Source organism: Leptosomus discolor, chromosome 1 (assembly GCF_034619465.1).
Source record: "Leptosomus discolor isolate bLepDis1 chromosome 1, bLepDis1.hap2, whole genome shotgun sequence".
Classification (NCBI taxonomy): domain Eukaryota; kingdom Metazoa; phylum Chordata; class Aves; order Leptosomiformes; family Leptosomidae; genus Leptosomus; species Leptosomus discolor.
In genome coordinates this window covers 110,863,578-110,877,588 of record NC_141391.1, presented here as the reverse complement: position 1 = coordinate 110,877,588, position 14,011 = coordinate 110,863,578, and the positions used below count along the sequence as shown (strand labels likewise).

At 43.3% G+C, this 14,011-nt stretch overlaps 1 protein-coding gene across 2 annotated transcripts; it reads left to right on the top strand.

Annotated features, from left to right (window-relative positions):
• The first annotated feature begins 5,046 nt into the window (after positions 1-5,046).
• RBM11 (RNA binding motif protein 11) lies at positions 5,047-13,510 on the top strand. 2 transcript variants are annotated; one of them, XM_086462874.1, is made up of 5 exons: positions 5,047-5,148; positions 9,264-9,426; positions 10,344-10,422; positions 11,199-11,292; positions 13,178-13,510. In XM_086462874.1, exons 1-5 carry the CDS (start codon positions 5,047-5,049, stop codon positions 13,508-13,510), a joined length of 771 nt encoding a protein of 256 aa, XP_086319000.1. The 2 variants fall into 2 exon arrangements, with proteins under 2 accessions (XP_086319000.1, XP_086319007.1); XM_086462881.1 differs by having other exon boundaries at positions 11,199-11,302; positions 13,194-13,510.
• The last annotated feature ends 501 nt before the right edge of the window (positions 13,511-14,011 follow it).

The following is a 14,011-nucleotide window of genomic DNA, read 5'->3' as shown; positions in this document are numbered from 1 at the left end:
TTAAGTGATCAGTCTCTTCAGCTGGCTTTATGACTCTGAGCAGCTCAACAACGCTGTGCTACACAAGCTCAGGCAGATAACAGTCTTCAGGAAACCTCTTCAAAGTCTTTTCCCCTTTGAATGCAGCCACAAGGAAAAGATGGTGCAGAAAGTTCACTCACGAAAATCGACACAGCTTAGACAGTGACCTTTTATTACTTTTTTCTTCTACTTCTCAAATTTGTCATCCTATTCTCAATAAAGTTTACTAAGGCAGCTCTTGTTATTCTTTTGCATTCCCTCTTCATCCCAAATCTTTGACACTTTGTTCAACTATTATTACAAAAGCACAGCCCTACTGACATTACATATTACTTAGAACAAGTAATGATAATGTGTCAATTTGGCTCTTTCCCCTCTCTACTTAATGCGGTAGATTATTGTTACAACAAAAACTTAGTGCACCCGAGCAACCACCCATTAGGCAGCCTCAGCAGGCACTCAGTGTGCAATATGCATTCATTTACAAGTTACAGCATGGAGAGCTCAGCACCACTAAAAAACAACCAGTAATAGCCCTAGTAAAACATCTGCCACGCTTATCGAAGAGCCAACCACCTGATCATAAAAGAAAATCTTACATATGTACCTTTGCACATACCTAATGCCACTAGTTGTGAATAAATTGTTAACACTTGTTCTTTTACGCATGAATAGGGAAAAGAAATTTTAAGTTCCCTCTTGAACTGAAAACCAATAAGACCAGCTCACGTGCAAGTAAAGTACTGTGCCACCCATGTTGATATAACGACTGATGAAACAGTTTTAAAGCCCTCTGAAGTCAGTTTCAGGAAAGGACTCCTTTACTAAAACAACACCCAGAAAGTTGTGCGGTGTTAATAAGGACGTTGAACTAGCACCTGTTGGACTCACCTCTCTGTCGTATGACAAGGGGACTTTGTTCACCGACAGTGGCACTTACGCTGCTTAGAAATTCATAAATCTTAACCGCTGCTACTGTTTACACTGTAGTTTCTATGGACATCCCACTGTCAGGTAAATCCTTCAAGGTGACTCTGAGCTTCAGGTACACTGTCACAAACAGATGACCCTGAATTGATACAAACAGATGCAAGACCCTCAAAAGTTCAGCTACTTCCCACCCCACTTTTGCTGCATGTTCACTGCTTTTCTCACAAGGATAGACTTCTTCTCATGCTGAAATTCAGAGTTACCTGCTCCGAAAGTGCCTTATGCAAACCAGCGGAGGATGCCAGCACTGCCTCTTCAGGACTTTGACTGTCCTCCACAGCGCCCAGGACCATGGAGCAGTACCTCCTGAATGAACCCTGATGCTTTTGGGGAAGCCCACAGCCTGCCAGCTATTACAAAACCCTCAAGACAAGCCAACTATCAAGCTGAAGAAAAATAGAAAAACTTTATTTTATTACAGCACAAGATTACTATGATTTACAGGGAACAGAATGGCACTTCTACAATTCAGTTTACCCCCAAATGTTTCTGATAAAACAACAGCTCAAAACATTACAGCATGGTTTTCAAGATTAAGATAAAATTCTTACTCAAGACTTGATATCCTGATCTGTGGTCACATGTAAATGTATTTCCCCTTCTAACCTCTCTACCCCCAAGGATTTTGCAATCTTGGGAAATCCCATTCTCATAAGAATTCTCATTTCTCTTACGAATCAAGCCACTTCTCCAGAAAAATTCCTCTCTAACCGCTAGCTTAAGAGCGCAGCTCCCTTTCAGGGAAGATGAAATCACACCTGGCTTTTGCAATGCAGTATGTTTAACTATGGAAAAAAGCTGTCTAAAGATTACAAAGGGAAAAATCCTGACTGGCTGGAAGAAATTTAAGACTCATTATGTATGCTACACTGAGGCTTGTAATTCTTCTAAATTGATAATCCCTTTCTAAATAGACCTGGCAAGTCAGTAACTACGCCTCCATTAGAAAACAATGGGCACTGAGGCAAAGCATGCTGTCTATGCTTGGGGAAAAAAAAATCTGTTAAGGATATCTTTCACATTGCTGTCACCAGGATGACTTCTGAAAATGTGCTCCTCTGTAAAGTAATGCTTGAAAAATACATAATGTTAAATGCGTATATGTGCTTGAAACCTGTTTGCAGCAACCATGCAAAAGCAGATTGTAACGCAGGTATAACCAGCTTTAAATACCCCTGTACTGACTTAAGGAATGAACAGTTGTATCCTGTTGGGATTCAGATTGGTGTAAAACAGGGTGATCCAATGTCTCAAATTTTATTTAACTTATCTGTGGTCCCCCTGCTGTGTAAGTTGGAGGAATGATGTGGGTTCCAACTTGCTCAAAAAACGTAACTATGGCTTTTGCAGACAACTTGGTAGTGCTGAACAGATCATGGGAAGGAATGCAGAAAAATATTGACATTTTGGAGGTCTTTTTTGGGCTAACTGGTCTCAAAACACAAGGGGAGAAGTGTCACGGCTTTTACATCAAGCCTACGGAAGATTCATATACGAACAATCACTGTCCTTCCTGGACATTTAACGGCACTCCCCTCAATGTCATTGAACCTGGTACCTCTGAAAAGTATCTGGGCCTATGTATTGACTCATGGACTGGAATACTGAAACCAGAGCTACTGGAAAAAGTGAAGAGGTGGTTACAATGGATTGGGAAGGCTTCACTGAAGCCATTTCAGAAAGCTGACATCTTGAAACAATGTACTATTCCATGACTGGCAGACCAGGCGGACGGTAAAGCTATGCACCTGGAAACCCTGGATTTGGCAATTTGAGCAAGGAATGGTACCTGTGATGCCACCCTATATTCCAGCCCTTGGGATGAAGGTTTGGGTATTACCAGACTCTCAGGGTTGATCCCTACTGTAGGCTCGAAGACTACACAGAATTGCACAGTCTTTGAAGGAGACAATAAGAGCAGTCCTTCAGCAAGAGGGTATTGAGAAAGAATTTGAAAGATTATGGCTTGCAGCAGGAGGAGATAAGGGTAAAATTCCATGTATTTGGGACCCTAGAGCAGCCATGGTGATTTCAGATGAAGCAGGCAGTGAGTAACCAGTCCCAGAATGGGAGATACCCGCTCCAAAAGATATCTCTTCGAGGCCCTGTAACTGGCAAAACCAGGAATTTGTGAATTGGATCAAGCTGTTATCCCAGGGCCATGGAATTTCCAACTCTGAGCAGCATAAAATCAGTAACAACTGGATTGAATATTAGAGAGACATTCCCCACAGAAAGCTCATCATGGCATTACAGCTAAGAGCTAATATCTACCCCACAAGAGAACTTTTGGCAAGGGGCAGACAAGAGACTCAGATTAAATCTTGGCAGCATTGTCAGGCAGAGAACACCTGCTCGCGCATCACTAGATACTGCCCCCGTGGTGCAAGATGCTAGGATTAAGAGACACAACCATGTGAATTGTTGGTGGACGAAGCCAAAAAGAAAGATTGGGTAGGGTTCCAGGAGCAGCTGCTGAAAGATAACAAAATGAATGATAGAAACCTGCCCTGGTATTCGTTAAAGGAGGTCAGGCCCTTGTAGTAGACATCACAGTTGCGTGCAAGAGTAAATCAACATCTTTGGCAGTGTCTTGGTTTGGCTGGGACAGAACCACAGCCCAGCCATGCCAGGCAGGCCCTCAGCAGGTTCAAGCCAGCCAGGGCAGCTGACCTGAGTTAGCTACAGGTGTGGCCCGTACCGTAATGTCGTGGTCACTATAAAGGGGGAAGGTTTGATGAGGAGAGGGAGCTCCTGTGGGGTTCTTCCTGCTCCTTGTCTGGCTTCTCCTGAGGACTGCTCTCTGGTCAGTTGTGGTGACTGGATATTCATTTGTCGAAGTATAACTCTGTATATCTCTGTTGGTACTGGTGATGTTTCATTAAATCTGTTCTTGCTTCTACCCACAGGACTGCTCTCCTTTTTCCTGATTCCCCTCCCTGGCTGGTGAGGGGTTGTTGGCTGATAGAGCGACTGGCTCTGGCTAAATGTAGACAGGCAGATGCAGTGGAGGAGAAAATAAATACCAACATCTTAAAGATCAAGTTCAATAACTGAATGCCACTATTATTAAATGTATTGGATTTCCTATAGGAGCATGTGGCAAGTGGTATCAAGGCCACTATGAATTGTTAGCAGAGCCAACAGGTGAAGATCGCCCATTGTCTATCAAATGGGGTGCTATCTGTGAGTAGATAATGTACATGTTTGCTAGTCAAGCACAGACTGTTTTAAGATCTGAATGAATTAATGAATTGTAATTGTATGAACTACTTCATTGTAAATAAGCTGATTCTTTATCTAAAGTGGGAGCTGGACCCCCAGGAGTGCTGAAGGGTAAAAGGATGAGCAAGACGTGATAGAGTATTGATAGTATGTAGGATGAGGGGCTTGGAGTCATGACATCATCTGTCCTACTAAAAGACACTAATCACCTCTCTTTAGCTAGGTGGGTGGTCACCTTTACTTAACCCAGAACAGGAACGTGTATGACTTCATGTACAGTTGATAAATGGCAATGGTATTCCAGTTCTTAAATCCTGAGAAGTGTACGTCATCCACCGCTTCACACGGGTATTTTACCAGCAGCTCTCACAACGCACTCTGACGACTACAACACTGGAGGGCTCTAACGAAGCTTCACGAAGCACCCGTCACTCGGCCCTGCAGCCGCAGCGCGCTCCCCGCGTCGGCAAGCCGCGCACAGCCCTCGCCAGCCCTGCCCGGGGGGGGCTGTGCGGGCCGCTGCCGCCGAGAACGGACCCCCCCCCCCCCCCCCCCCCGGAGGCCTCGGCACAACACACGCTCCCGCCGGTGGGTCCCACCACAAGGCCCGTGAGGCGGCCGCCAACGCCGCGCGGCGCCCCTCCCCCGGCCCGAGGCACGGCGGCAGCCCGCGCTCCCGCGTTGCTAGGACACGGAGACCGCGCCCCGCCGCGCAGCGCTCTACGGCAGCGGGGACGCTTCCTGCGCGCCGCACCACCACCCCCCCCCCCCCCCCGCCCCTCGGTGGGAGCCGGTGGCGGCGGCGCCGCCATGTCCTCGCCGGCGCGGTGGGAGGAGGCGGACCGGACGCTGTTCGTGGGGAACCTGGAGAGCCGCGTGCGGGAGGAGATCCTCTACGAGCTCTTCCTGCAGGTGGAGGGCGGGCCCGCGGGGGCGGGACGGGGCCGCAGGGCGGAGGCCTCGGCGGGCCCCAGCCCGGCGCGGCGGCCGTGTTGTCCCCGGGGCCGGGCCGAGGCGAGGTGAGGCCTCGGGCTGCGGCTCGCTGCGCCCCTGGGGAGCGGCCACGGCGGCCTCGGCGGCAGGAGCGAAGCGCTGCGAGCGGCCGGAAGGAGCCGGGCGGGGCCGGACTGGCGGTGCGGGGTGCGGCGGCCGGGGCTGCCGCCCGCAGGGCAGCGCGCCCGCGGCGGGGGCCCTTCCCGCGGCGTTTGGGCTGTTGGCAGCCGCCGCTGCGGCTCCGGCCCCCTCGGCCCGCTGCGGGTGGGAGCGGTCCCTGTCCCACCCGTCTCCCCTTCCTCGGCCTCGCCTCCCTCGGCTGGGCCGAGGTGGGCCCCGAGTTAGCGAGGAAGTTAAATGATTTAAAGGTGTTTTTAAGATTCCGCAGGGAAAGATATTTTTTACACTTCTGTTAATATATTTTGAGCAATAATTTTTGATCAATAATTTTATTACAAAAATTAGCATAAAACCTGGAAATGTCTTGAGCAGGGTTTGAAACTATTAACAGTGTGTGAGGGGCAGGAGGGATGATCTGCAGGTGGGGTGCTGGGCTTCCACCTGTAAATGACTGTGATATCAAAATGTTTTAGTGCTTGAGAAGATACTAAAACTTCCATCGGTGGGATTTTCAGGGAGGCAGTGGGAAAATACTGAGTATAGCTGGGCCTTTTTCAAACCTGAGCTTAGTACTCTTTCTTTGGAAATAAGGTGTGCCAAGGAGGGAAGAAAACGGCAAAGGCAGAATATGTTAAGATACTGACATGGCTTTAGTTTTGGTCTCATGTTGACAGCATCTCTGTCTAAGCCAGACTTATTAACCTGAAAGTAGTAAGGAAAAGAGGGGAGCATATGGAGCGGAGAGAGCATTATATCACTAATGCAAGCATCAGATTTCAAGATGGATTGACGATAGTTGCTGATTATGGGCTCTGCCTCAATTTGTTTATGGTTTTGGTTTGTGTTTTTGTTTTTTGGTTTGTTGTTTTTTCCATCCTGGCATGATCAGTCAGCCTCTGTCAAGCTAAGAGGTCCCAGACTCTGACTGGACAGTTTAGCTGACAGCACAGAGATAAACTTCCTTCTACCAATCCACTAATTTTTCCCAGTCTCAGAATGAACCTTGCTTCCTTCCGGTGAGTGTGCAAAAAAAGAGGTGAGCAGAATCATCTGTTCTGTTGCTATTTCATTTGCTAATCAGAACTACTTCCACTTAACAGTTTCATTCCACTAATAATATATTGGTCTTGTTAACTAGGCAAGACCTCAGCATGCCATGCCGTTTGCACTGAAAGGCCTTTTCATTTGGTATAATCTAGCCCTTTGGGATTTTAGCTGTTCCCGTCTCTCCTAACTTCAAATTTTTAACTTTTCCCTAAAATTAGCTAAGAAACAGTTGTTTCTTCTTTTTTTTCCCCTTATTTTCTGTGCAGTATTGCTACCCATTTCCAGTACTAAACAGTAGTCTGCTGTTTAACTGTAAGTGTTAAGAAAGCTTATCTAACCAGCGGACATCAGTAATACCATACAAATTCTGGTACAAAAGAGATAAAAATAAGCAGATGCTCTCAGAAATGCAGTTCTGCATTACTGTTCTGCATAATCTGCAGCAGTCATCCAACTGCTCACTTTTGTCTGGGTGTCTAGGTCATCCCCATAACACCTACTTACCTTTTTCCTTCTCTCCACCTTCTTCTTACTCAGGCTTCCCTCTCTTTTGCTGCAACAGCATGTGCTTCTCATTGCAGTATCGTCCTTTCTTGGAAAGTATACAGTTCAATATTCCTGCTATGGCATAGTCCTAAAGATGCATTCCTGACCTGTGGGTTTTCCCCCATCAAATTATGAGCAAGTTTCTATTATTACTTTTAAACTAGTAATATTTTTGTTTATGAACAGGAAGACTACATATTTAAAAGATTGATCTGCAAAGGACTTGAGTTTGTTGCTTCTAGTTCTTGAAGAACCAGATCCTCCTTTTTAGGCAAATAATAATCAGAAGACTGGATATATATAATTTTTTAAAAAAACTGCAATGTAGTGCAGAACAACAACAAAAATGCCTTAAGGAGCCAACGCAAGCAAAAATAAACATGTTCAGAATCTTATTGAAGTCCCTTCTTTAAAATCAAACAAACCAACCAACCACCAAAGAACCCAAAAACAACAACAAAAAACTAAACAAAAAACCCCAGCAAACTTCAAGGTACTTGGAAAGATGAGGTCAGCGTTTCGAAGATTCTCTGCACAGGACTCCCTAGGTAGTATCCGTTGCTGTAGAGCCTGATTGCCCTCTGCTCCAATAATAAAAAATGGTGCATTACTTTTGATCGTTTGTGTTTGTCTATGTGACTTCCCGACTTCACCAGGGTTGGGGGGTGGGGGTATTTCATTTTTTCAGCAAAAGCATCTGATTTAATTGAGGATTAGTTTATACGCGGCTGGCAAAAGCATACAGCAATCAGACATTATCATCACAGATGACAATCCATAATATCTTCAGTCTGACAACATGGAGGGTAGAATAAGGGAGATGGCTCCACATCATCACTGTAAATGCTTACAACAGACAAATTGCAGATTTGTTGTCTGACAGTAATTGTTGAAAATGCAGAATAATAAAGTAGATTACTTTCCGTGGCTCATTTTCTTCATCTGAGCATATGCTGTGTGTTTATTTTGAATGTTTAACTGTTTATGCAGTTTAATTGCTGTAAAGCTGTTACGAGTTAACTTGTGTTTGCCTCAAGCTATAGATGACTTCTGAGTGACTTTTACTGCAAAGTACCCGTGTATCAGTAGTAGCACTGGCAGCCAGTTCTGCTGAGGAGCGCTGTTTTTTGATCCAGAACAATGAATTCTCCATCTACTACTGTAATTTAGACATTCAGTAACTTCTTTTACTGATGGATTTTGTGTAATGTTATGCTCACTTCATTGCTCATCCGGATACTATCTCCTCCTAAAGTTAAGTTGTTGCATCCTTAACGTTCCTGAGCTATGGCAGGAGACTGTTCTTGGCCACTTCTTTTCACTCTGCTAAATCAGCTGTACAGACACATGGTTTGTTTTGGTGACTAATGCACTGCTTCCATCTTGTGTAGAGAAAATTCATCATCTTTGATACTTACTATGAAAATGAGAGTTTCTTTGAAAATGAACTCCATATTTATGGACTTTCACTGATTTAATTTGGTTCTAGAAGTACTATGCAAGGATTAAAATGGTACCTGTAGGCAAAGATGGAAATTTTCAGTGAAGATATTTCAGCCACAGGGTGTGGTTTGGGGTTTTGTTCTGTTGGTGGGTTTTCTTGTTTGGTTGGTTGGTTGGTTGGTTTTTTTTGGGGGGGGGCGGGGGGCGGCGTGGCAGGGAGGGGCAAAACCAGAATGTTACCTCTGATAAGATGATGAGGTCTCTTGATTCCTTGCTGTGCAGTTGTGACGAGGGTTAGGCAGCACAGAAAACTCTTTTGTGGTGATTCCAGAAGCACTACTCTCTATTTGGGCTTGCTTTCCCACAGTGTTGATGCTGCCTGTTTTGGGAATTTAAGCAAGAGCAAAATAGAACTGTATTAATGGAGTAGGTCACTTTTATGTAGCTGATATTATCAATTTGCTTAGTTATGTTAGCTGTGAAAAAAACCCTCTAATAACTGCACTAGTGGCTGCACACGCATAAGGTAACTTTTGCTATGGAATCAGTAAGTTAGTCTTTCCCATAGCAGCAGCTATCATTGTTGTATTTTAAAAATAATCAAAAAACCTGATTATTAAAGACTAAACTTTGCTGATGGACTGATGCTTGGTTCCCTTTTAACGTTTGTGGAGCTGATTTTTGTTTGTAGAAGGCTCAGAATTTGAGCTTGGGGAATGTGGTGAGACATTTTCAAAATTAGGTAGAGATTCTTATCCTGAGAAGCTTAACACTGTTTCTGGCTATGGCAAAATATGTGTCATTACAAAATATTCAAAACAGAATGAAGTGTCAATCTCTGTTAACTTCTGTGAGAAAATAATACAAATTTCTTTCAGGCTGGACCATTAACCAAAGTGACGATTTGTAAGGACAAAGAAGGGAAACCTAAGTCTTTTGGATTTGTCTGCTTTAAGCACAAAGAATCAGTGCCTTATGCAATAGCTTTGCTGAATGGAATCCGTTTGTATGGAAGACCAATTAAAGTGCAGTATCGGTTTGGTATGTTTAGTATTCTCAGTGATTAACTAAAGTCTTCGTAATTTTTAAATTTTTTTTCATTACTGTTTTGAATCCTACAGCCTTTACAAAGATGACGATTTATAGTTGGAACAAATTTCAGTCCATTTTTTTTAAGAAACAAAAACTTCCTGTGGTTTTTGTGTAGGGAAAGATGCAGTCTTTGTATTTTCGTTTACTAAGAGAATACAACAGGGCGGTTCAGAGCAGCGTAACTTGCAAGCCAGCTCAGACCACGCTGTGTGGAAAACAGCAACAGAGGTTTTCATGCCAGATTACATTTGGGAATCGGGGTGTGACTTTAGCTTGCAGTCTGGCAGGAAAAGTTGATTCAGTAAGTGCAGCAACTATCAAGCTGTTCGATAGTTTTTTATGCTAAAGCCACAGAGTTACCAGAGCTGCTGTTTTAAGTGGAAGCGATTGTAATTCAAAGAATACAGTCAGGTCAGAGTCACTTTCTTCATTTTATGTTTATGAAGATAAACATAGAAAGCTAATGATCAGGCAGCGTTTGCAACCCAAACATTAAGGACTCATGTTGCCGCTATGCACTGTGCTGCCACTCCTTACTGCACAGGTTGTGCGGAGTAGTTGCTGAGTTTAAGTAGAACGGCTGAGGTTCCTAAAATCAGAAGCATCTCCCATGTCTGTAACTGCATGGGAATTATTCTGTTCTTGATTACTTCAACAGCCTTGATTTATGCTTCTGTAAATGAAAAAGTTTTCAAGCAGTAAAATGATGCTATAGATTATCTGCTATAAAACGGCACCTTACCTCTATATACTACCTTAGGTATACACTAGCACGCTACAGATGACACAGAACACTTCCTGTGTTTTTAACTTGTTAATTGAGTAGTCGGAACTGAATAGTCATTATGCTCTTGTCTTATTTACAGGGAGTTCTCACTCATCAGAACTAAACAGCCCTACACATGGTTTTGAGAACTATTTTGACTTATATTCACCTTCATATAGGTAACAAAGATCATCTGTGAATGAACTGTATTATTATAATTTAAAAATAATCTTATTAAGAAAATTAGTTGATGTGGTATAGCAATCTTTAGCCTTTTAATTAAAACAGCTGTTGCATGCTTTAGTTGCACCCTTACCGATGACTTTCAACAGGCTGTAGCTAATTTTAACGTTCGGTTGTTTAGCTTGCCAGAGGTTCAGTTATCTTGAATGTTCCATTCTTTTGTTTCTGCAAGATACAGGACCATGAGAAAATATTGAAATGTGGTGTTCATACTAACAATGTTTGCAGTTGTTGGCGGGGGGGGGGGGGGGGGGGGAGGGGAGAGAATCTGACAGTGGAGGTAATCTTTTTAAACCCCACTGAGTTTCTATCAGTATTTTTTGGAGTGTGTATACAAGCAGCTGCCATGCACATGTGAATGCACAGGTATAAACCTGTTATAATGGAAGTCTGAACACCACAGATTCCGTATTTTTTGATGTTCCAACATTTGTATTTACAAATGTGACAGAACTGTCTGTGAAAGCTAAACTCCAATGATGAAATCCGTAAGTCTTGCATCTGCGCTGAAGTACATGTGAGAGTTACTCATTAATTGAGCCTTTGGGTGTATTTTCTTTGATTTATCATTTTTTTTCATGGAAGTCCAGTTGTTAATAGTTCAGTTCTCCTCTTGGATATTCTCATTATAGCCCAACAGTTAAGTCTCAGCATTTTGGTAAGCGGTATGTGGCGGATGCCTGGTCTTTGTACATTTGCTTGTTTTTCCTAGGTATCAAGAGCCTTATGGAAATCCTCCATTTCCTGTTACTCCTTTTCCAATGAACAATAGTTTACCTCATGAATACTCAGGCTTTCAAAAGATGGTGAGTTTGCGTCAAAAGTAAAAAATTTGGGAGCTTTTTTATGAAGTTGAATGTATTGTGCATTTCTGCAAACAACGGTACTTAATGTCTCAAAATGTGGTTTAGGCTGTGAAGTTTGACGATATTAGGTCTATTTATTTTAGCACTTAAGGGTACTATAATAATGGGATCTACCAAACCGAACTATTTTCTAACTGCAGGAATCTCTGAAAAGTATATAGCTTAGGGAGCTCTTTCCTGTACCATGTTACAAATCAAATCCCTTCGGTGAGATAAGCTAACCTAGTAACATTGCAACCATGCAAGCAATAGCTTCTTCATATACAGCTGGTTCAGTCAGGGCACCTCTTAGCTCTTCTACCCAATTCAGAAATGCTCAGCAGAAGTTTGAAATGTCCTAAAACCAAACCTAAAACTCACCTGACAAATCACCACTGCCCAAGTTAGGGCAACAACAGTTTGAGGGTTTCTGGGCTGAACCTTTACATGCCCCTGCAGTTCTCACATTCATGATTTGCTTTCACAGCAGCAGACTGTGAGAACCTGTAATCCACTTCCCCTCTAACAGACCCTGGCACACCGGGCCGATCTTGTCCTAATCTCTTTTGTCTGAGACATTCCACAAGGCAAGGGTCTCCTCACATGGCGACCTGTGGGCCAAGCCCTGCTCACTAAACACGTCATGGAGCGTCTGAATCCAGTCGGTATGGATCGAAGAATCCCAGCATTTAATGGGAGGTACCAACTGCGGACAGCAGTGCTGCCACCTAGTGTGACGGGGGAATGGCCAGCTCCATGTAACCGTAGAAGGGGTGAAGTCTGGATAGATTACTCTTGCTAGCTGCAACCCGAGCAGGAAAACGGAGTGGGTCTGTTCTCTGGTGCACACAAGTGGTGGGGGCCTGCCTCCCCTCTTCCCAAGCTGTGCATCCTCAGAAAAGCTGGTGCTTGCACCACCTTTCCTGTCCCCTCCGCTGTGGTTGGGAGTGTACCATCTCCCCCGCTGTGCTCGCTGATGACCTCACTCCTCAGTAACAGTGCAGTATGCAAACACCGAGAGACCAAACTCAGCAGACCAGCACAGACAGCCAACTTCATCTCATTTTCCTGCTTGCTGGAGGGGACGGTAATGCAGTATGTCTCCAATGACAGTTTGTTGCAGCTTCAAGCAATCTTGTCACATATATGCCTTCATGCATCTAGCTCGCCTTTATTTGAGTGATATGTTAGGCAGGTTACTCACTTGGGAGTCTGCCTGCACATGTAACATACTCATACATGCTCCCCATCATTTTTCTGGTTACTGCCAGTCAGTAGAAAGCTGCTCTTTTCTGACCTTTGTAATTCTATTTCTGTATTTGAGCTGTGCATTTTGTGTGAGAGGGACTCTGGATACTTCAGGGGCTGTAGCTGTAACCTGGGCACTTCCCGCATGTCCCAAGCACTCTGATGTTGGGATTCACTGCACCTTGTCGGAACGCCTTGTTCCATGTTAATTTTAAAATTAGTTAAACCAGGTTAAAAAAAAATCGCAGATGTGCATGTCTTTACATCAACAATAGGCACTGCAGTTACAGATGTTTGTAACATGCATAGATGAAGAAATGAAAGGAATGCCATGTTTGATTACCTTACACAAGGGCTAACTGGCAGTTTAATGTTAAATCAGATTACCTCTCTGTTCTAACTTTGCCATGAAAAAATTGCCTACTTTTTCAAGCTATACTAGGTGATGTAATAAAATACATAAGCTTTCTTCTCAAACATTCTGTGTCATTTTATAATTTATCAGTATTTTCACTGCATAAGTTGTAATGCATGCAACTTTAAACTCTTCAGAACTTCCTCTTTACAGTGTTAACAACTCAAGTTTCTGTTTCCCTAGACGAACCGTTTTTTAGCACAGCAGTACACAGTACAGAGTCCAATGGGTCAACAATTTGCTTACTATCCGATGACTCCGCCACTGCCTTCAAATTTATCCTTTTCTCCCTATCAGAATCAAGCTGCAAATTTTAAGTCTGCACAGAGTTCTTTTGAATTGGCCCTGCCACACTCAAGTGACTGTGAAGTGCACCAGGTGGATGAAAGCACCTCTAAAAGAAAAAGAGAACAGCAAAGTTGTGACAGTGACACTAGTATTGAGGATGACAAAATGAGACAAAGAGAGCATGACCAAAAATACAAGAAGCACAAAGCCAAGAAAAAGACACATTAATACTGTGTAACTGGATTCATTTTTTAAATTATATCTGCTATTTTTGTTTGAGAGAAATTTAATCTTCTTTGCACTTTATTAAAAAAGGAATGTTCAAGATTCATATTATTTTTGAAATGTTATACGTAAAGTATACTGATACTTTATTTAACCACAACCTATTTAAAGAGGAAAGTACTATTTAACGTATAGGAAACATTTAAGAAGATAAAGTTTTCCTAATAAAGGAAAAAACCGATTCTGTTCCCCCTCACTCCAAAAATTCTGGAAGGCTTTTATTTCACTTTATGGAAATGCGTAATTTCAGCCACTCATAAAGCATATGTATCGTTTCCATCACTTACGGAATGCATTTTTGTGAATGGTCTAAGGATTTTCTGGAGCCATTGAAGAAGTGAGTGGGCTAGAAATTCTACATGTCACAGTGCTCGTCACTGAAGTATCAACGCCTTTAACATCTTTTTACAAATTAGCTCCATTGTTGCTTTCAGTTAGGATCAC

Coding starts and splice junctions, on each gene's coding strand:
- RBM11 (XM_086462874.1), top strand. CDS start 5,047: ATGTCCTCGCCGGCGCGGTGGGAGGAGGCGGACCGGACGCTGTTCGTG. Junction 9,427..10,343: donor TAAAGTGCAGTATCGGTTTG/GTATGTTTAGTA, acceptor TCTTATTTACAG/GGAGTTCTCACTCATCAGAA. Junction 11,293..13,177: donor ACTCAGGCTTTCAAAAGATG/GTGAGTTTGCGT, acceptor CTGTTTCCCTAG/ACGAACCGTTTTTTAGCACA.